The sequence below is a fragment of the Equus przewalskii genome, chromosome X (genome assembly GCF_037783145.1).
Source record: "Equus przewalskii isolate Varuska chromosome X, EquPr2, whole genome shotgun sequence".
Classification (NCBI taxonomy): domain Eukaryota; kingdom Metazoa; phylum Chordata; class Mammalia; order Perissodactyla; family Equidae; genus Equus; species Equus przewalskii.
The window spans coordinates 13,470,790-13,492,452 of NC_091863.1; the positions used below are offsets into that span (position 1 = coordinate 13,470,790).

At 39.2% G+C, this 21,663-nt stretch overlaps 2 protein-coding genes across 11 annotated transcripts in view; both read left to right on the forward strand.

Moving 5' to 3' along the window:
- NHS (NHS actin remodeling regulator) overlaps nt 1–7,082 on the forward strand; it is a 334,142-nt gene extending 327,060 nt beyond the window's left edge. For all 7 annotated transcript variants that reach the window (XM_070604202.1, XM_070604204.1, XM_070604207.1 and 4 more), the window contains 2 exons: nt 317–443; nt 3,008–7,082. In XM_070604202.1, the coding sequence (XP_070460303.1) occupies nt 317–443; nt 3,008–3,623 (743 nt within the window). In that variant the 3' untranslated portion in view covers nt 3,624–7,082. The remainder of the gene's footprint in view (nt 1–316; nt 444–3,007) is intronic.
- A 735-nt stretch (nt 7,083–7,817) lies between these two features.
- SCML1 (Scm polycomb group protein like 1) lies at nt 7,818–21,291 on the forward strand. 4 transcript variants are annotated; one of them, XM_070604212.1, is made up of 8 exons: nt 7,818–8,448; nt 11,780–11,929; nt 13,140–13,223; nt 13,691–13,765; nt 15,622–15,726; nt 16,114–16,648; nt 17,993–18,144; nt 19,567–21,291. In XM_070604212.1, exons 2-8 carry the CDS (start codon nt 11,900–11,902, stop codon nt 19,720–19,722), a joined length of 1,137 nt encoding a protein of 378 aa, XP_070460313.1. In that variant the 5' UTR covers nt 7,818–8,448; nt 11,780–11,899; the 3' UTR covers nt 19,723–21,291. The 4 variants fall into 4 exon arrangements, with proteins under 4 accessions (XP_070460313.1, XP_070460311.1, XP_070460314.1 ...); XM_070604210.1 differs by having other exon boundaries at nt 7,968–8,448; nt 13,688–13,765; XM_070604213.1 differs by lacking the exon at nt 11,780–11,929 and having other exon boundaries at nt 8,165–8,448; nt 13,688–13,765.
- Nucleotides 21,292–21,663: the final 372 nt, after the last annotated feature.

The window sequence follows — 21,663 nt, forward strand, 5'->3', positions numbered from 1 at the left end:
GACATGGTACCGCTCATCAGGCCACGCTGAGGCAGCATCCCGCATGCCACAACCAGAAGGACCCACAACTAAAAATACACAACTGTGTACCAGGGGGCTTTGGGGAGAAAAAGGAAAAATAAAATCTTTAAAAACAACAACAAAAAAACCAATTGAGATAAAACCTTTTGTTATTGAGGGACTAAGCTGTGACAGATATCTCTCTCATTTAAAAAATGGCAGTGAGGTAACTGTTGTTTATTTTTTCCCTGAATCAGTGAAGCGCAGCAGTGTGCCGGGTAACTTGCCTAAAGATGGTTTTTGTTCTTAATTTAAGAATCGTCACCGAGTGATGACTCTCTGATTTCACCACTTAGTGAAGACTCTCAGGCTGAAGCAGAAGGTGTGTTCGTGTCTCCAAACAAACCTCGAACAACTGAGGATTTATTTGCAGTCATTCACAGGTGAGGTAACGATACCAAAGGTTTTGCTCCTTAAGAAACAAATGCTTCTGTCAAATGCAAATATGGGAAAGCCTTGTGTATTTGTAATACATTCAGCAAAAAACAAAAGCAAGCAAAGAAAAGTTATTTTTCCAGATCAAACTGATAGACATATTCAAGTTGGGAAATATGAATCTTCATATATAGATAGACCTCAATTGAGAGACTTTCATAAGAATTGTTGAGAGAAGATTTTTTTTCCTAGAAAATACATTCTGAATCAGATTTTTATTTGAAAACAATTTGTGGTTAAGCAACTTAGAGTGAAAGCTCAAACTCTAGTGTAATCTCTGACTTTTAAATAATTTCCTGAACCTAAAAACCATGCTCATAGCTGTAATCCTACACTAGCAGAGATAAATGTCAGTTGATTCACGAAACCGTCAGAGCTCCAAGGTTGAGACAAAACAGTGTATAAGCCTGCCCTTTTCATAGCTCAGAACAACCTAATCACTGCTCCCTTTTTTCCCTCTTTTCCTAAAACTTAAATTTCTTTAATAACACAGGCCTTCTAACATAACATAGGCTCCATATCCCACTGACAGGGGATGTCCTCTGCGCTGCTTTTCCAGGACAGCGTAGGGTCCATACTGCCCGTTCACATTCTCTCATCTGCCCTCTGCACCCTTGTGATCAAGTCCCATATTTGCAAGAACGCTCCTCACAGCCTGTGTCTGAAGAACAGAGCAAGAACTAGCTCTTGGAAACTAAACCCAATCCAACTCAACTATCCAATCCTGATGTGCCTGCTCCTTTCACAACCGTGACTGCCCTCTTCCACTAGAGCTTGGTGACCTAGATGGGACTCCCAAGAGACAAAACGTGGGGACTGTCTTTGCTACCTCATAAAGTTAAACTTTTTGAAGCAAGCTCTTTGCAGGCAGCTTGCCATCATTTTTCCTGGGATTCTACCTGTTAAGGGAACTTGTGTTTTCTGTTGATGTGGTTCTCTTGTAAAGAAGGAGCACTACTCTTCAACACCTTTTTAAAGGAGCCAATCAGCAATGCCTTGTGTGTATACCTTAGCAGGCACACTTCTCCTCTCAGACAGTAAAGAATCATTAGTTTAGTTTTATTTGCCCCTGTGTGTAGTCTAAGCTCCAATTATATTCCCCTTGCCCCTACAATTTATCCTCAACCTTAGGACGAGTTACTAAAATGCTATATAAGTTAAAGAACCAAGTTCTTGCCCCACAGAACCAAATGCTAGTGTCTGTAATAGTGGGTAGAACATAAGTAGTGGAGTCAGAAAGACCTGAAATTGAATCTCAACACTGCCACTTCCTATCCAGTCTTGAGTCAGTTAAAACCTCTGTACCTATCCCCTTAATGTAAATGGGGATACCTAAAGCTCACATATTCAGTTCTGATGATAAAATAACATTTTAGTGTTCAGAATAATGGTAGGTGCTAAAAGTCAATGTTAGTTGGAAACTTCTACCCTATTGGAGTGCCAAACACTGGCATATGCAAGACAACAGCCACAAGGGTTTCAGTGAACCAAAATCAGGCTGGTCTCCAATTGGAAAGCTGACATTTTCTCTACTCTGTGGATTTTGAGGTTGGTGAGAGAGCTTGTTGCCAATAGTTATCAATGAACTGAGTCACAATGAAGATTCAATTTACGCCTGTTTACTTATCAAAAGAAATAATATGATGATGGGTGCCTAGGTTTGGTAGACACTGAGTTTCGTAATCTTAGATTTGCATTTGTGTAGGATTTATTTATTTATGTGCAGCGCAGTGACAGGAATGATTTTGTTTTCTTGAGAGCTTACAGTATACAGAGCTTTAAGAGCTCCAGAGGTGGTCCAGATTTTTAGCTCCTCACAGAAAACTGGCTTACTGATTAATACACTGTTGATGTTCCTAGGCAGCAATGAAAAATGGTATTTGCAGCCAAAAATGGATTGACAATTAAAAAGTCGTGTAAGAAATTTTTTTATATAGAGGAACTTATAAAGTAGACAGAATAGTGTAATGCACCACCCACCCCCAACCCCGACACACATGTCTATCACCCAAGCCTATCAACCATCAACCTATGGCAAATCTTGTTCCATCCATACCTCCATCCACTTTGGTCTTCTGGTTTTCATTGGAAGCCAACCCCAGACATCAGAGCATTTTATCTGTGTTGCAGAGACAGATTTAATGAGAGAAAGCTACAGTCCTTCACTACCTACACTCTAACCAGAAGTGAGATAGCAGTATTTTCTTATACTCTTATAAAACATCCCAATAAGTCCTCCTCTAGAACCTCTAGCCTTCACATTAGTCATTATTTGAAATGGTCGTTTCCAGAACCTAATTTATGTCCACTGGTTATCGGAGAATTTCCCACAGGCTGTGAGTGAAATAAGGGCGAGGGACGTATCTGACTCCTCTTCCCCACAGCCAAATGCTTAGTATTTTTATCGGATAGGGTGCACCAAAATACTCTTTAAGGAGATGCGTGAATGTGACTCAACACTTGTAGTTTCATAAAAGTGCATGTGGTTTGAGATATTTCCTTTTCTTAAAAGGTCCAAGAGGAAAGTACTTGGAAGAAAAGATTCTGGGGACATGTCTGTTCGAAGCAAATCAAGAGCTTCCCTTGGCAGCAGCAGCAGCAGCAGCAGCAGCACTGGCTCCGTCACTTCACCTAACAGCAATGTGACCACCCCAAACAGCCAGAGGTCTCCTGGCCTCATCTACCGAAATGCCAAAAAGTCCAACACATCGAACGAAGAGTTTAAGCTGTTACTCCTCAAGAAAGGCAGTCGCTCGGATTCCAGTTACCGTATGTCTGCTACCGAGATCCTGAAGAGTCCCATCCTGCCCAAACCTCCTGGGGAGCTCACAGCCGAGTCCCCCCAAAGCACCCATGAGGCCCATCAGGGGGCGCCTGGGGCCGAGGCACTGTCCCCACTCTCTCCATGCACCCCGCGAGTTAATGCAGAAGGGTTTTCCTCAAAGAATTTTGCCACCTCAGCATCGGCAAGGGTTGGACGTTCCCGGGCACCCCCTGCAGCCAGCAGCAGCCGCTACAGTGTCCGCTGCAGGCTGTACAACGCACCCATGCAGGCCATCTCTGAGGGCGAGACGGAAAATTCTGACGGAAGCCCGCACGACGACCGATCCTCCCAGAGTTCAACATAAGTGGCCTGTGCCAGGCTGGCTGTCAAAGGCCAAAACCCTTAGCTATATGAGGACGGAGGAATAGCACAGAGGACTTGGGAGAAGTCAGGACACCATGGGGTACCATCACTGCTTACCAATGAATTCCTAAATATTTGCTGGGGAAGCGGAAGGTGGTTTGATCTTTCTTGATTATTTTCCATGTTTTTAAGTAGCTGCACTGTCTTTCATATTTTTCTTTAGCTTAGTTTGATTTATCCAATCTCATTCCTTTTGATAATATAGAATTCGAAAATGTCTGCTTTTCGTGGAACTTAGAAAAAGATTTCCCAGAGCTGCCTATTCAGAAAACAAAGCCCTCACTGTCATAATTCTTAAGATGAAATTACTCTGGAGGTTTGGTATTTTTTTACATTAAAATGAACTAAAGCAAAATTTAGAAGAAAGAACTACACACATGTAAATACCATATTTTTGATAAAAATGTGTAAATAGATTTATCAATGATGAGTGGACATGTGGCCAATTATCTACCACACACCAACTGTTTATAGAACACAACAAATAAAGTGTAATAATTGTATTCTGTGAATACCATTTTCATATCAAATACCATATTTAAATGTCCACCAATATGATTTCTGAGTGATAAACCTCAATATGAATCTTAAAGTGGTGAAATAAAGGAAATCCTGAGGTCATATATGGAGTGTGATTAATTTAAAATAATGAATTCAGACCTAACCATTTTTGTGACAAATTGCAGCACCCAACAAGCTAATAGTAACATGTGGCTGTGATTGGCCACGTGGTGATTCGGACAGAATGAAAAGCATGCTTTTGATTTTTCTTTTAAATCAATGAGAGAAATCTCGTTCTCAACACAAAGCCCTGAACAACAGCATTTGACAGTGTCCTTTAGACTTTAATTTTTCAGCGGATTGCTTTAAAGAGAATGAGTAGGGACAACAATAGCTAATTTTAGGTTATGTTTTATATTAGGCTACTGGGGACATAAACAGTCATAATCTAATGACTATAATCTTTAAACTCCTTAAACAGTTTAGCAATGAGCTCCAGGTTTTTTAACTAACAAAAGTAAAACATAAGCATGCCACAGAGCTGTTGATTTATCAGTCAGTACCTGCAGTGAGTTTTCAGTGAAGCTCTCTGTGCTTATGAGATTCATGCTACCTACAAATGAACAGAAATGACACTGTGAACAACGTAGTTGGGAAATAGGTATGTGTATATGCATTATTTATATTCGCTGTTAAACTGGGAATGGGGAACAGCTCTGGTTCACAATGCTACATGCAACTGAGTTTTTGTCTGATTTTACTATATCTGCTTGATGGCAAAAGGGGAGGGGTGGCGGGTGGGAGAGGAAATGTCAGGGCAAGTGCTCTGATAAAATGAAGGCAGGGAAACAAGCTGAATTACTTGAAATTACTTGAATTTTCTTGTCTTAAAACTGAAAAAAATGTAGTTACAAGTTGAAATCTGCAAATGGTTTTTACACCTCTGATTTTAACATGAACTGATACTAATGTTTGAAATGATATGTCAGAAATATAAGCAGCTATGTACTTAGAATATGTTTTGAATGGGAGAAGGTAGAAAGTAGAAAGAACCAAGAAGGGATGTGGCCTATACAAGAATAGAATGTGATTAGAATGATAGAACATACCAGAGTTACTAAGAAATTGATAAGCGGCTGGCTTTAAGCTTATGCAAGTGGTATTTGGGAAAGTAGGATGTGTGGAAGGGGGTTTGTGGTTTTGGTTTAATTCATGCAATATGAAGGAGAAAGCCTGGTCTAAGAAGATGCTGTCTTTTAATAGAAACACTTTCTAAGATGTTACAGATAAGAATTAGAGAATCTGATTGCTGTTGGTTTGTTTGGAAAGAAAAAAGTCTGGCTTCTTCTACTATTTGTTTTCATGATCAAATTGTGTTTCTTAATTTCTAGTCATCCTTATATGTAAAATGGGTGCTGGGGGTGGTGGGGTAGAGCAGGGAGAATGTGTGTGTGTGTGTGTGTGTGTGTGAGAGAGCTTGTGCTAGGATAGATAAGCTACTTGGTAAAGGGTACATTCGAACATTTACAAAGTGTTATACTTTTTATCAAATGAAAAATGTTTGGGGGTTTGAAAACATAGACCATCATTTCTCATTGGAACCCATTAGTTAAGAAAACCAGCATGGTTTAACACCACATGGGAACATGAAGAACTTTTCTCATGCTTTGAAAAGTACACTTGGCAAAATTTTAAAAGTAAAGTTTTTAGACAAATGTGATAAGAAACAGTCATTTCCAGTCACAATAGGTGATCTTTTGTAACTTTCATAAAAGCAGTTCGTTTGCAGTATGGCTTTTGTGTAGTTAGGAGTTTTTTAAGCGTAAAGAAAGGTATATGGGCTTTAAAAATGATTCTAAATCTTGAATAGAAAACACATGAATTGGTTTAATAAATATGTCACCTTTTTATTATTGACATTAATTTAAGTAATGGTACCATATATATTTAAAAATACATATTGACTTGAATTGTGAGGCAATAAGATACCTTCTATATGTAATGATCACAGAACTAACCCTTATAACATAGTTTTACTTATTTTGTTTACTCTAAAAATCTATAGCAGAGTTTCTCTATTTTATATTTCATAGATTTAAAAAAACCCAAATAAAGATGGATTTTAAATTCACTGTGGAAAAGAGTAGTGAGTAACAAACTGAGTAAAAAAGCAAGAAATCCCTTAGTAATCTGGAAGAGTTTACATGACTTTATTACATAGCATATAAAACCAAGATTTAGAGGGCTGTCTTCAGCGTCACTACCGTCTTGAAGCAGGGCACACACGTTAGGTATTGTGAAAACATCAATCCAAACTTTTCTTCTGTTTGCACTGATGCTGATTTTTAGTTCTTTTGTTTATACAACATGTCTATGTTGTGTGGGGAAAATTTTTTCCCTTACTTTTTGATTTTTTTTGGCTAAGTAGAGGACATGGACTAGTTGTAGCAAACAAAACACACCGTTTGCTCTTGCCAAAGGTCAGTGAGTGAGTACATTTGCTGCAGTGGTGGCAGACTTAGAGAACTAGATCATGACAAAGATTTAAAACTATGAAGAAGGTTACAGTGTAACTATTTCGGTACTAGAACCAGTTCATGCTGGCCGAAAAGACAATGGTTTATGGACTTGCATCCATTTTGTATTTTTGTAATATTTGTAAATATGAACTTTTTAAATCGTTGCAAAAATGGTTTCTTTTGTAAGATGTTTTCAACGTTTACATTCAATTCAAGCCTTTGTATATTTTAGAGCTGTGCAACACTTTAAGTCTTGTATTTATTTTTAGTAAAAATGGTGACAGTTTCGTTGTGAACCCCTCTCAAAAAAATGTACCAGAAAAGTTTGATTACCTAGAAAGTGTGTATAGAAACTGCAAATAAACGTGACTGCAATTAAACAACTGGTTTCTCTCTTCATTGTTATGTAATTGCATTCTTGGGGTTTCACGGACAGCAAGTGTTTCACAGGGAACTGGACATAAAGGAGAGGCAGTGCTATAGCAAAAGTAGGGGCAAAATAATAAATATTGTCTCTATAATGGGCTCTAATCTAGTTTTGTATTTGAGAGGAGAAAGAATACAGTTCCAATGTCCTGTATACCTTCCTTGCAGCTCCTCTGTGGGCCAGGAAAAGATTTATGGCTTTACTCTGGAATACTCACCTGCTTTGCTTCTGATAATTACTCAGATTGTGCCTCCTTTCCAAGATGGGCAGCCTCGATATACATAAGACAGTATGCCACTAAATAGTGTCCTGCACCCTCTACTACATAACAAATTTATGTCCCAGATACTGTTCTAAGTGCTTTGCTTACTCTAATTCATGTACTCCCCACATTGTGCCCATTTTACAGATGGGAAAAGTTAAGCACACAGCCATCACTTGACTTGCCTAAAGCCATAGAGCGACTAAGTGTTGGGGCTGGGCTTCAAACCCAGCAAATCTGGCTCCAAGGTCTGTGTGGAGAGGTAACAACTTTTTAAAATAAGTTTTCCCCTGTTAGTACCAAAACACGATTGCTAAGTTCCATTGCTAAGGCCCTGCTCCTCTCTCCTTTCAAATTCCAGCACTGACGTGCACACTTAGGATGGAGTCAACGTCGACGTCAGTGGCGGGCGGGGGGCGGAGGAGCAGGGAAGGAATTACATTGAAAAAAAAAAGCTTCAATGAACTAACCAACGACAGCAGGGAGGCAACACGCCTAAGTACCTCACTCCCGCCAGAAGAGTCGCGCGCACGCCCGCACTGCTGCGCAGCCCCAGAAACCCCTCTCAGTATTGGAGGTTCGCGTCTGTGGTCTACGGGTGGGCTCCAATCCCACCAGACTCCGCGAATGGAAACCTGAGCTCCGACGCGAGCGCCCGGAGGCGGACACTGCAGCCGCGCAGTGAAAAGCAAAGCCCCTCCCCTCGGCTGTCTCCCTAGCAACATCCCGCCCCCCGAGGGCTGCGCAGGCGCCCGCGGGACTGGTCAGTTAATGGCCGAGGTGTGTCTGGCAGCGGCCGCTGATTGGTCAGCGGCCGGCCACCTGCGTGGGAAACCTGTGCGCCGTGGGTGGTCCCTGGTGCACTGGTGGATCGGGAGCTTCCCTGGGACTTTGGCGGGCGCGTCACTTGGTCGGACCTGACTTCCGGTGCGAGGGCCGTTGTAGAAGGTTGAAAGGTGTTAACGGTCTTCGCCGCTGCCACTCGGGAAGGCCGGCACGGCTGACTGGTTTCCGCACGCTCCGGAGGCTGGTGTGGCAGGCTCTGGCGCCAGAAAAGGTCTGTCCAGCGGCACTTTTTCCTCTTCGTGAACTTTCTTGCCTCGGGTGTGCGCGAGGAGCAGTTGAGGAGCGATTTGGCTTAAGGGCTGAAGAGTTCTGGGGCGTGAGGGGTGAGGGGAGAGGATTTGCTTTTCGGGAAGGGCGAGTCTACCCTCACATTTCAGCGGCGCTGTGGTGAGGTGGTTAGGGGTGGTTCGAAGTGATTCCCACTGGCCCTTCAGGGAGGCCAGCGCTTGTGAGCTGTTGAGATTTGGCTGCTTAGTGAGTCCTTGGTGCTGATTTTCTGGGACGAGTTGATCCTTTTTCATCCTTTCTCTTCCCTGGTGGAGGCGCGGGGCCGGGGGCGGGGCGAGGAACGACCAAGTCTCTCAAACTTTATATAGAATTTGAGTTTAATGAATTGACAAACTAGCGAGTTGATTCGTGTAACATCGTTTGAGATTGAGAGGTTGATTTCGAGGCTTTGATGGTAACCGCGTTTGTTCAAAGATAGTGCAGCCTCGCTGTTTTACTGTAAATACGTAAGCCAGGAGAAAGAGCATAAAGATGTAAGTTGAGCACGGTCATTTGATAACTTCGTCTGTTGGGATCGCTTCCCTCCCTCCTCTGCCTGGTTCTCCCCGAATTCGGACTGCTCTCGGGTTTTAAACTGGTTTAATGTTTACAAATCGTGATTTTAGAAGCAACTTTTCTGCATGGTGTTTTATGAAGCAAGACATGGGCTCGAATGGGCGGTGGGCTACAGTTGGGCGGCATTATCCCCCGTCTGGTCGACTTTGTAGTCTCTAAAGTTTGTCATGGACCGCAGAAGGGCTCCTTTTGAGAGTCCTGACAGAATTTTTAGAAACTGTTTAGTATATTGACACACAGTTGTTTAACAAAAAATTTGGAGCAGTCTGGCTGTTGTAATCTGCCCTGTTTTTCTGTGTGTTCCTTGCAGTGGTTTTCGGGTGAAACACCGTTTTCATCCCTCACCCTCGTGATGAGTTTATGGCAAGTGAATGCCTTGTACCTTCGGCGCAAAAATCTTTAAATGGCTTTTGAAAACTGTCCTTGCAATATCTTTAATGTCTAAAAAATGTCTTTTAAAAAACCAGATGGTTGGGGTTGGCCTCATGGCCTAGTGGTTAAGTTCCACCCTCCACTGAGGCAGGCCGGGGTTCGGTTCCAGGCGCCGAGCTATACCGCTGTCTGTCAGCAGCCATGCTGTGGCGCGTCCTACATACAAAATAGAGCAAGATTGGCACGGATATTAGCTCAGTGACAATCTTCCTCACAAAAAAAATCACCAAATGACTTCTTGTTCTTGTGTTATCAAGAGTTTAGATTTTCTATTGTAAGGTATAGATGAGCTTCATTTTAAGCTCACTTTGCAGGATTTTGAATTTAACGAATTATATTAATTTTGCATAATCTGATCATGGCTGGGCTCTAAGAAAATGTTCCAGAAACTTTAATTATCTACTTTGTGGGAAGAAGTGAAAGGGAACTAAAATTTATGCTGTGCCTGCTATAAACCAGACATGATGCTAAGTGCTTAACTGTGTCATTTGGTCTTACACAACCCTGTGAAGTACCAGGTCGCAACTTTACAGGTTGAGAAATTGAGACACAGAGAGGTTAAATGCCTGCCTAAAGCAAATAGCAAATTTTGCAATTCGGATTTGGATTCAAGTATTTCTTAACTCCCAGTCCTTTGTACTATGTCCTGGTACTTAAAATTTGTTTACAATGGGGGCCAGTTTGCATGTTCTGCTTCAGCGGCCCAGGGTTCGCAGGTTCGGATCCCGGGTGTGGACATGGCACTGCACATGAACTGCTTAGAACATTGCCTGGCACAGAGTAAGCAGTGAAATCTGTTAGATATTATTGTCTGTGCCTTGTGGTATATTCCAGATTTTCTATAGTGAAACCATATTTAATGAACAATTATACATATACATCTATCTCTCTCTCGCTATATATAACAAAAATGTTACAAATACAGTGAGAGTATAAGAAATACTGTTACAGTTGGGAAACTTGGACTCACTCTTCTCATTCTGTGAGAGTTCAAGTAGAGGTGCAAGACTGCTCTGCAGTTTTCTTTGCAAGAGCAAAACTTTAGAAGTGACATGAATGTTCATGGATTGGGAACTAGTTAAATTTTGCAAGATAGGAAACTAAGAAGCTGTTAAAATGACTGCAGTATATCTAAAGGTATTGGTTTGGAAAGACTTCTCCCGCAGTTGATTACTTTGGCCTCTTTTTGAGCTTTAGATCACTTGATTCATATACACTCTTTTGTGTCTGGCTTTTACTCAATGTTACGGTTGTGAGATTTGTCTTCGTTGTGTGTAGCAATAGTTGGTTTATTCTGATTGCTGTGTCGTCTTTCTTTGTATGAAATCACCACAATTTAATTGTTCATAGCTTGTTTTAGTCTTATAATCAGAAAAACTAAACGTCTAAAAAGTAAAATTTGGTTGAAGCTACAGCTCAAATTGGAGGTATTTTGTAACTTGATTCTTTCCCACAGTATTAGCCTGCATTTATCTAACTAGGGAGTTAATTCTTCCTTCATCCTGCCTCTCATTACTGCCCTGGCTCAGGATGGCTAAAGGGAATCAGCTCCCACGTTAATGCACCCCTCCCAGGACCATGATGCCAGCCTTCCAGTCTCTACTGCAAGATATAATGTGATAACATTGCACTCAGTGTCTTTTTCTGGTTGCAGAGTTAAATGACTCAGAACCATAACTGAGCCTACATAATTCTAGAAGATTTTTTGGCTTCTATTTCACATACATTTATTTAGGTTGAATATAAAATGGAGCTACAGAAGCAATCCTAATGTTAGAGCTGAAGTGCCCTTAGAGACAGTCTCAACCAGTTTTCACCTGGCAGGTGAGGAGGCGGCGTCTTTAGTGGTCTGCCCAGTCCACACCGTGGTGGGGGCCCAAGAATAGACTGCTGACTCACATTTGGAGGCCTGCTGCCTCCCTAAGTAAAAAGCCTTTTTGAGCTCCTTGACAAAAGCAGTTAGGAGCCGTGTCCTCTTGTTCATCTGTTTCCAGCATTTACTCTGCAGCCTTCATGTTGGGAAGCATCCACTTCACAGTTTGGAACTGTGTTTGGTCTTGATTCTTACTCCTAGACGTGGGCAATATAGCCTTTCAATTATTAAAGATTTATTCGAAATCACTAATGGAAAATGTCTTGTTCTGTCACTCTCTAACATTCAACCAGGACTCCGATTCAATTCAAGTTGGCATTCTGAGAACATATCCATATTAAGTTTATTAAGGTAGTAGTGTGTGAAGTTAACTTCTTTATGCATTGCTTTTCAGAAGTAGAAGGTTTACCAATCCTAGCTGACGAAGCAGTTTTACAAATAAACTCTCCAACAAGTTAAAAAATAATTAGGCCTAACTCAGAGGAAGTGGACTTACTCCTGTTGCACAAAAAAGATGTCTAGTGGCTCCAGTGAAGCCGACGTGGTTTGTATTTCAAATTGAAAATCTGTCTTTGTTCTTTTCATTGTGCTGTATTTCTTTTCTAAATTGAATTTAATTTCAGTGAAATGCAGAAATAGTAAGTGTACAGTTCATGAGTCTTGACAGTGATATATAAAGCTGCTGTGAATATTCATGTAAACTGTTTTTGTGAACAGATACTAACATTTCTTTTGGGTAAATACTCAGGAGTTGAATTGCTAGGTCATAGGGTTGATGTAACTTTAACTTTATGAGAATCTGCCAAGCAGTTTTTCAAAGTGGTTGTGCTGTTGTACATTTCTGTCACATTCTGTTGTTTCTTGACTCCTGAAGGTGAACAAAAACAGAGATTATTAAACTATATGTAATTTGGCTTAACAGAAGACACATTTCTTTACTTACATGAGGATGTGGATATTAATGCCACCTAAGTGGTATAGGCAGTTCTCTTAACTTCTATCAGTCCCAGTATTCTTCATCTTTGGAGATAATGTTAACTGCCTACTAAGCCATTTTTTTCTGACATAATTATGTGGAAAGCACTTTGAAAAGCATAAGGCACTATACAAGGGTAAGATGGTATATTTTTATAAGTACTAATCTATAGCCCAATTCCATATTATTTTGGTTATGTGGTTTGAAACAAAGACATACATAGCTTCTAAATATGTTTATTTTAAAGTTATTTCTATAGTTAATGATTCATTCTTAAAGTTATTAAATGAGATGTAATAGTTATTTACTGTCTAAATTTGTTTATACCCTGTCTTATTCCAAAAAGTGTTCTAAGATGATTTAGAGATGAATTTATCAGGAAATACAGGTGCGTAAGTGTTTCCTGTTTTGTCCACAGAGTGGCACTGTTGAATTATTTAAAAATCAAAAGCCACGTAACATGGTTCTTTGTTTGTGGTTAGAAACATTTGCTTTTACAGCCCTTCTGGTGCCAGATTACTAGAAGACTAGTTTTTGTACCCTGAGGTACACAAGAGGTTAAGCTTGATGGAAAATTATGTCTTAAGTGTAGTTAGATTAATGAGAAAACAGTTCTGCAGGTACATCTTGTCTTGTAGTCATATTTACAATGGACAAAGGTCCTTTGATAACACAAACAGGCTTTTGGAGCTTCTTGAAAGTGTAATTGAAGTCCTCAGTTTTTCTTTCACTTATACCTTCCATCTTTCCTTTTAATTTGTTAATAAATCTTCCTTAGATAAAAACACGAATACCTCTTCATGACCATGATGATGACACTGTTCTTTATGCATTTGAACCAAACCCTGCATATGTCAAGAGGGTAAGTAATGTTAATTGCCATTTGCCAAATATATTGACACTTAGCCATTTTAAAGAAAAAGATTTAAATTCTTCAAATGCGATGGAGTTCCTCTAAACTCATACTCAACAACATATTAGTCTCTCCTGAATTTGTTTGCTTAACCATTTACTTCCCTCTTTTCCTTATATAGTAGGAAAATCGGAGTAGTTTTTACTCATTTTTAGTACAAAACTCTAAAGGTCCTCCTGATACAGTTCTTTCCTAACTCCCTCTCTTAATTCGCAGTTATCATTTTCATTCTCATATTAATGTGAGTTTCTATTTTATTTTGTCTCTGCTTCAGATTAAGACTTCTGAAACCCTTGGGAAAGTTGGTGGAAAATGAAAACAATTTTAATAAATAGAAAGTGTTTTTTTCTCCTAGTGTTCAGTTTGACTCTTATAGAAGTAAAGCATTAACTACTTAACTTTTAAAATATTAGCAGGAAAGTGTTCTATCTGACACATCCTACAACGAAGAGCAAGAAAAAACACTTCTGGATGTCTTTAACCATTGCCAGGTACAAAAGTTCTGTCTCTGAAATGTAGTTTTCTAAAATATTAAGCTAAAATTCTCTTTATGTCATATAAAGAGAAAGTATACAAGTAGCTAAAAGTTTGCTGTATCAAATTATTTATGATTATCATCCCATTGTGATGATTTTTAACAGTTTCTAGTTAGAATAGCATCTCCAGGTGAGAATTTGGAAATAGCAATATGTAGATTTTATAGCTTTTTTTTAAAAGCCCTAAACTGATCAAATGTAGTTATGTCTCTTTCATCTAGGTTGCTCAGTAGTAAATTAATTTCCCCTATAAAATCTCTAAAGGAAATTGGCTGATTTGGATGAAATTTAGGATGTCCCTAAATGCATATCAGGATATCTCCATTGAAACAAAATGGCAGCCCACCACTGTTCTTTAAAGAGTCTATCTTACATAGCTTTGAGGGGATTTTGCAAAAATTAGCATGTTGGTAGAGATTGATAGAAGTATGTAATTATCAAGTATTTTATGAGCTGCATACCCTAGAGCTAAGGAAAGTTTATTTTTAAAAAGTGTTTCTTAACATATAAAGTTTCTTGAATAAAATAAGCTAACATACTTAGAAAAGTAAAAAATGTGTATATGAGTTTTATCATTATTACTGTAGAGAACAGAAGTGAAATGCTTAAAGGGAACATATCAATTTTTGGGGGGAGGGATGTACAGAGGGTAGGATGTAGGAGGGACTATACTCTAGCACTTTGCTTTGTCCTCCAGAGAACTCTGAGAGAGATTTTCATCCCGATTCTATACATGAGGAAATTGAAACACAGAGAAGTTAAGGAACTTGCCCAAGGTCACAGAGCTAATAAGGGGCAGAATGCTAGTGTTTGAACCCAACCTCATCCTCTAGAGCCTGTGCTGTTTACCTTAGTGCTCTAGGCCGGTGGGTCTCACACTTGACTGTGCATCAGAATCACCTGGAGGGCTTGTGAAAACACAGATCTCGGCGCCCCACTCTCAGAGTTCCCGAGTCAGTAGGTGATATTGATGTTGCTGGTCCACGGACCACACTTTGAGACCCGCTGCTCCAGGCTGCTGATCACTTTCTCTGTTGAAATTGTCTCTTTACTTGTCTCTCTTTCCAGCTACAGTGGGAGTTCCTAGGGCAGGAGCTGGCTTTTTCCTTGTTTTTAACGTCTGTGTTCCCAGCATCTAGCAAAGTAGCCCTGACAGGTGGTGGGCCCTCAGTAAATGTTTATGTGAATGCGTGAGTGAGGAAGTGGTTCTGGCCTCTTCCTTAAGTGTATCTTCTGCCCAAATGAAATTTCTGCGTATTTCAAGAATTCTCAGGTTTTATCAGTCACACACCTGATTGGCATGCAGGGACGTATACGCAAAGGTTTTCTAAGGTTCATTGTTGATTGCACGATTGTAAAATACTTTGAAGCCAAAAGTCACATCTATTCTCTTTGGCTCATTGTTCTTTCCTGAGTGGAACGCTCACTGCCTAGTTCAATACCATCATTATATGGAAAGAGGCTCTTTGGCCTTGTAGCGGATTTGAAAGTTTCTTTCCTAAAATAGCACCTTCCTTGATGTAAAATGCCTCCATCATAAATGTGACGGCTTCCAGGAATTGTGGTACGCTGACTCTCCAGTAGCAAAGCTGAAAATGCTGGCATGACGTGGAGTAGCTGAGGAGGAGATGTGGCTCCTTACCTCAGCCGGCTCAGCTCCACGTCGCCTAAAACCAGGCATCAAGTGGGAAACAAGACATTTGTGACGGCTTGAGAACTTTGTTTCCACCATTTAAATTTTGGCTTATTTATCTTTTTATATGTTACTTTTCTTTTGAAATAGAAACTTCTAATAGCTTGTATTATAATAGGCGATCTATGATGCTGTTCAAAACCTGGATAAGAAGTTTGATGTCATTAATGGAAAGGTTTCAAAAATCCGGCGTTTTCGTGTGAAACCATTATGGCAAAGTCGCGTAAGTGTTATAAAAATATTTTCACAACTATAATAAGCCTCTGGTGTCTAAAGATGCCAATTAGTTAGAAGTGAGAGAAAACTAATAGCTCTGAGATTGCAAGGCTGATCTATGCGTGCTGTAGCAGCGGAAGGAATACTAAAACTGTTGGAAAAATGCTGAAGTTTAGGTTTAAGAAATGTATGACAATGGGTATTGTGTTTGTAACCATAATTTATAAAATGCAATCACAATGTAGGGTTGAAGAAGAATAAAAATATAATCAAAATAGAGCATTAATATTTAATTATATAAAGAATGTTGCATGGAAAATAAATATTAATGTGTTTACTACTTTATTTCCTTTTTTTACTCACAGTTGGTTTATGATGGTTTGTGTCATTTCAGAAATTTGGCTATTCATACAAAATTTGTAATTACCTGCTTTGTAGAAAGATCAGATTGAAGAAAATGAAGAAGAAGGAGGCTCCTTCTCCGTTCTCTTACCCTGAAAGTTATAGCCCGACTATACCAGTAAAAAGGCCGGAAATTGATTATGATAGCAACCCTATAGGATCACCTTACCAGTCACAGGAGTCCCCGGGACAGGTGTTGGAGTCATTCCCCGAGGACCTGGAGCAGAGCCTCAGCCAAAATCTGTCGCCTGCCTCCATCTTCTCTTCACATTCATATCCGTCATGTTTTGCGCCCACTGAGCCAATGCAGGACACCCCCTCCATGCCCTGCTTTGCCAGCCCAGAAGCACACAGCACCAGGAGTATCATCTCATCTGCCCAAGCTTCCTCACCAGGATCTGCAGCCCTGCTGGGCCAAGACGAACCCAGTCCAGCACATGACCCTGAGATGATGGCTTACCCAAGTTTACTGGAAAATAACAGCTTTGGCCTTACTGCCTCATCTCTCTGCATGCCGCCTGGCATGGGTGAGTGTGAAATGACACATATAAGTAGCACTATTTAACGTATATTCCTCAACATCTTTGATGCACACTAGTGGAAGCTGTTTGTTTCCTATTTTGAGGGCTGGTTTTGGGTGAGATTCATAATGGTGACTAACATTTTGGGAGTGTCTGCTATGTGCCAGGCACTATGCTAATCAACCAACATGCCTCTTCTCCACTAACACTCATAATAACCCCATTGTGAGTTCTTTTATCTTCTGTTGTTCTTTGCCCTTTCCCTGGGTAAATACTGAAAATGCTCCTGAAATGGCCAGAGCCCAGTTGATAGGAAAGAAAAGGTACACCTTCAGCTAATTCACACACAAGAAAGATCCAATTTGTGTTGACGGTCCTTGGTTAAAGAAACATCTTCCTAGCAAATCATGAAACTCACTTCTGTTATCACACACTAACTTTAGAGAGTCGAGCGCTCTGGTTGAATAAATGAATGCTTGTCTGGACACAAAGAAACTTCAGCACAACTTAGTGAACAGCACAGATAAAGCTTTTTGAGGTCTAAGCACTTAAATTGTTTCACGTCTTGGTTATTTCTTTTTTAAACTTATAACCCTTCAACCAAAATATCTATTGCTATGCACTAAAACTTGAAAGAGGTATTCAGCATAATATTAAAGTTACTTTTAACCTAGCTAAGCAGAAAATAATCTTGTTTTCTTCAAAATGCAGATAAGCATCTAAACTGGAGACACAGAAATTTAAAGAATAAAGTGATGCTAAAAATATCCATATTGAATGTAGGAGAGAGATTCAGGAGAAGAACTAATTTGGTTCTCTAAGATGATGGGGTTATTGAAATTCATTGGTTGAAGCAAGTAAATTTAAGCAATTATAAAACTGTAGTTTGGAGAATTTTCATTGTAATTAGCTAGTAAAGTAAAACTAATTTGGACAGACCAAGAGTAGAGAGATTGAGAGAAATTCATTGAAATACTCAAAGTAAGAGAGTAATAGGTTAGCATAGATTAATTTAATATAACCCAGGTAATGGATCTTTTTCCACATTTGCCTGTGGCCAAAGTGGCCTCCAATTGCTCAGTCTGTTGTGTGATCTTTGAAGCTTTATGGTGACTTCTGAAGCTGCTTTTGTTGTTTGGGGGAGGTCAGATGGGATGCTCTTGGGTAGCCATCCTCAAGTCATCTTCATCTAGGCTTTCACTGGATTTTACACTTGGAGTCCTGGGTCCTTGCCGGGGTACTTAACGGAAGGTTCCAGGAATGAGACCATTACTCCCTACCTAACATCTCTTCTTTCAGGATAATGATTGTGAGGGCAAGTATGATTTTGTCTTTTTTCCCCCATTGAAGCTCCAGGTTCATCAGTTAGAACTGACCCGGGTATGCTAAGACAAAGCTTCGCTGATGACCCTTCAACTTGGTCCGTGGAGGAAGTGATCCTGTTTCTGAAATATATGGATCCTCAGATATCAGACCACCTCGCCGACCTCTTCAGGCAGCATGTAATGTATCTTTTGATCCGGTTTTCCTGCCGTAATGCCTTTAAATGACCTCTGTGCAGGCCCTTCAGATGGATACTGAATAGGGTGGATGGTGGGGGAACCCTATCAACTGATTTTTCCCTATGTGAGAAAGGTTACTTTGCCCAAAATTAGATCCTTAGATGGTAGAGACTGGATCTGTGCTTTAAATGGGTACCCAGGTACCTAGAATACTACACGTCTTCAAGTTCTCAAGAGAAGATGATTCAGCATGGCCAGTCTCAGGTGTCTTCTCCTTTGTAAGGACAGGGACAAGGATCCTCCTCCCCACCTGCTCCCTGCTCGGCCCCAGGACCGTGAGTAGGAGGGGGTGACCACAAGCTGTGACAGGGTGTCCTGTCCTCCGTATTATCATGCTCAGTGAATCCAGCAGCTGATTCCATTGTCAGTTCTGTTATATGTTTATTTACATTTTGGGATGCTGATACCCTCATGGCATTGACAAAGTAACATCATGGGCTAAGTTTTATAAGTTCTAATTTCTTTAATTTCTAGGTTTGCTTAGTAGAAAAAGCATAGAAGGTGTCTGACAAAGGCAGTACTTTAACGGATTTCAGGTCTTTTTAGACAGTGATAGATGATTTAGTACAGTTTTATTCTTAAACCAGAACTCATGAAAACCAAATAACAGGCTTCAGTAACATCAGTTGGTCAATTAATGTAATAAATAATTTTAGGAGGATGCCTTGTGACTATCAAGTAATATTTTTATAGTGTTTCTTAATCCATAAAATTAGTGGCCACATATCTGATGTATCCTCTTCAATCTGGTAAGAAAATCAGTAGTTTTTAGCATCTAATTAGCTTCGGACACCTGAACTGATGAGCTTTCAACATCAAGACCATACTGTGTAGCACATTTGCAGCTTGCACTGATGCTGACTTGCTCATATTCCCAGTCTTTCTAAGAAAGTTAATGACCGTCTGAAATTCATTTCTACCATTCATAGTTTTTATTCTTTTTGTCATAGCTGTACAGTATTTTATTCAGCACACAGTATTTAAAATTAGATAGTTTGACCCTTCTGACAAATATTTTTTAAAATTTATTTTTTAATAAATCTTAGATTTATTAAAGATTTAACATTTTTAAAATCTTAAATCTTTAAATATTAAAATGAGTTAATTTATTTTAATATTTAACTTAATATTTTTAAGATTTAGATTAAATTTTCTTTTTCTTAAAATTCGAAGCAAATTTATAAATGGTGCTTCACTGTATAAATTATATTTTTAAAAGTTTTCATCAAATGCATATTCAGAGAATATATATCTGGAATGAGCTAGTCTCTAGTTGGTGTTATATGTTCTTGTGTATAAAGAAATAACCATTCTGGTAAAAATATGAAAGCATTAATTATTGTGATTTTCTTCTTTCTGTAGGACATTGATGGGAAAGCTCTGCTACTTCTCCAGAGTGACATGATGATAAAGTACATGGGGCTGAAGCTGGGGACAACTGTGAAGTTGTGCCACTACATCCAAAGGCTTAAAGAGAAGATTGCTTTAACAATTGACAAATCGTTTGTGCCGGTTTAGGTTGGACTTAATTCTCGGGAGAGCAATGCCATCTTAGTGTAAAATCATTTTTCTACCCTTAGAAGTTTGTGTTGTTTAGAAGGTTCCTCTAAAAATAGGTTATATCTAGAATTGCAGAGCTGCATTACAGTCTGGTCTACTTCTGTAGAAACCATTTAACGTGTTAGTATTAGCATATTGAAATTGTCAGTTTGTTCTTTATAACTTTCTCTTATTTTCATTGTATTGTGTACAAATATATTTAATTCAGGAAACAGAAACAGCTTTGATTTCCGTTAAAACAGCTAAATCCCAATGAGAAAATATCAGGGATTGACAAGTTCTCTAATGAAATCCATGAAAAGTTTTCCTTAGAAGAGAATTTAAAGATGCAACTATAGATATCATCTCTTTCTCAAATATTTTATGTCTGTTACTGCAATGTTCATGTTTTACCAGTTTCCCAAAAGGGAATAGCCATATGAATTCTTTTCCTGTCTGTCATTATTTCTCTGTGTGTTGTGCTTGTTCCCTTTTAGAGAAAAACAACCTTGTAAACTTTCATGAAGTGTTCTTACCAGTTTTTTGATCATTAGAAGATAGATAGCATGGTCATTTTATGCAGGAGATATTGTATTTCAGTGTGGTTTTGATGGAGTCTGACTATGCTCTTTTCAACGAAATAACTTTTTTAAAGTTTAAAACTTCCATAGTATTACAACGTCCATATTTTGCTGAAGCTGGGACATTTAACTAGGCATTCATTGCTCACATCTCTCTTCGAAGATGCCTGTGTCCAAATTTTTAAAAGATATATATTTTATTGTCTGTGTTTATTCCTCATTTGGATCCTGTTTCATATTTGCATTTTATTCTATGTCTGAAGTATACACACAAGTAAATCTGTTCTTTTTGAGTTTAAAATGGCACTTTGCACTTCCACAGAGGTAAAGATTAACTCTGTGTATAGTGAGATGTTTTTATTCTGTAAAAAACATGCACATCATTTGCCGTCACTGGTACCTCTCAGGTCACTCTTCAGGGTTTCCATACAGGGAAGTTCTCTGTCTTGTGCAATTGTTCTAGTCAATTTGCTTTCTGAGCCATTTATCCTACTAAACTTTGGAAGCTATGTTAGTTCTGATTTGTCATTTTGGACTTTATTTTAAAAATTAGAACTTACAAGTGAAACATGTTCACTGTTGTTTATTACATCATTATACTGTATCGCATTTGGTGTAATGTTTATAAGCTATGAGAATTGGTGCTAACTGTATTAGCCATTTGTTATAAATGCTGATAAAGTATTCACTGGGGGCAAGAATGTACTCTTTTTTTTTTTTGGAGAACCAAGTGTACTTTATAAACAAATGCAACTATTTACTGGGCATATATGATTTAAAGAGTAGTTTCATTTATGTTATTCCTTTTGTGTTGTATGGCAAGATTCTAATTGAAACTTTGTCTTCTCTCAAATTGTTTGTGTGAAGATGCTCTGCCCAGTTGAACAATCCTCAGGTGTTTGTGTGACTACTACAGTTTTATAGTTCTCAGATTTTAAAATATAATAAAGTTGAATGCAACAATTAATGTCAAAGCCTCAGATTTCATTTTACTCACTTTCACTGTATTACGTTAATGCTTGAATTGGTTATATTGAAAAAGAAGCACTCTAGTGAGTCTGTGGTTTTCTATGTCCAAATACTCGAGTTGTAATCCTTGACCTCATTCTGTGGGTAAACAGATTCCCAGGAGCAGAGGGCTGATCTCTTGTAGGGGCCTTAAATGAGACCCCAGGGGAGCAGTAAGAAGTTAAACCAATGAGCTTATCTGTGCTCAAAACATTTGTTGCTTACGGTTATTGATGATGCAAGCATACTGGAAAATGCCAGTGCCCCCAGTTATCTCGTTCCACCAAAGTTCATACGTCTGCCTGGCAATTCTGGCTGCTTTTTTACCACT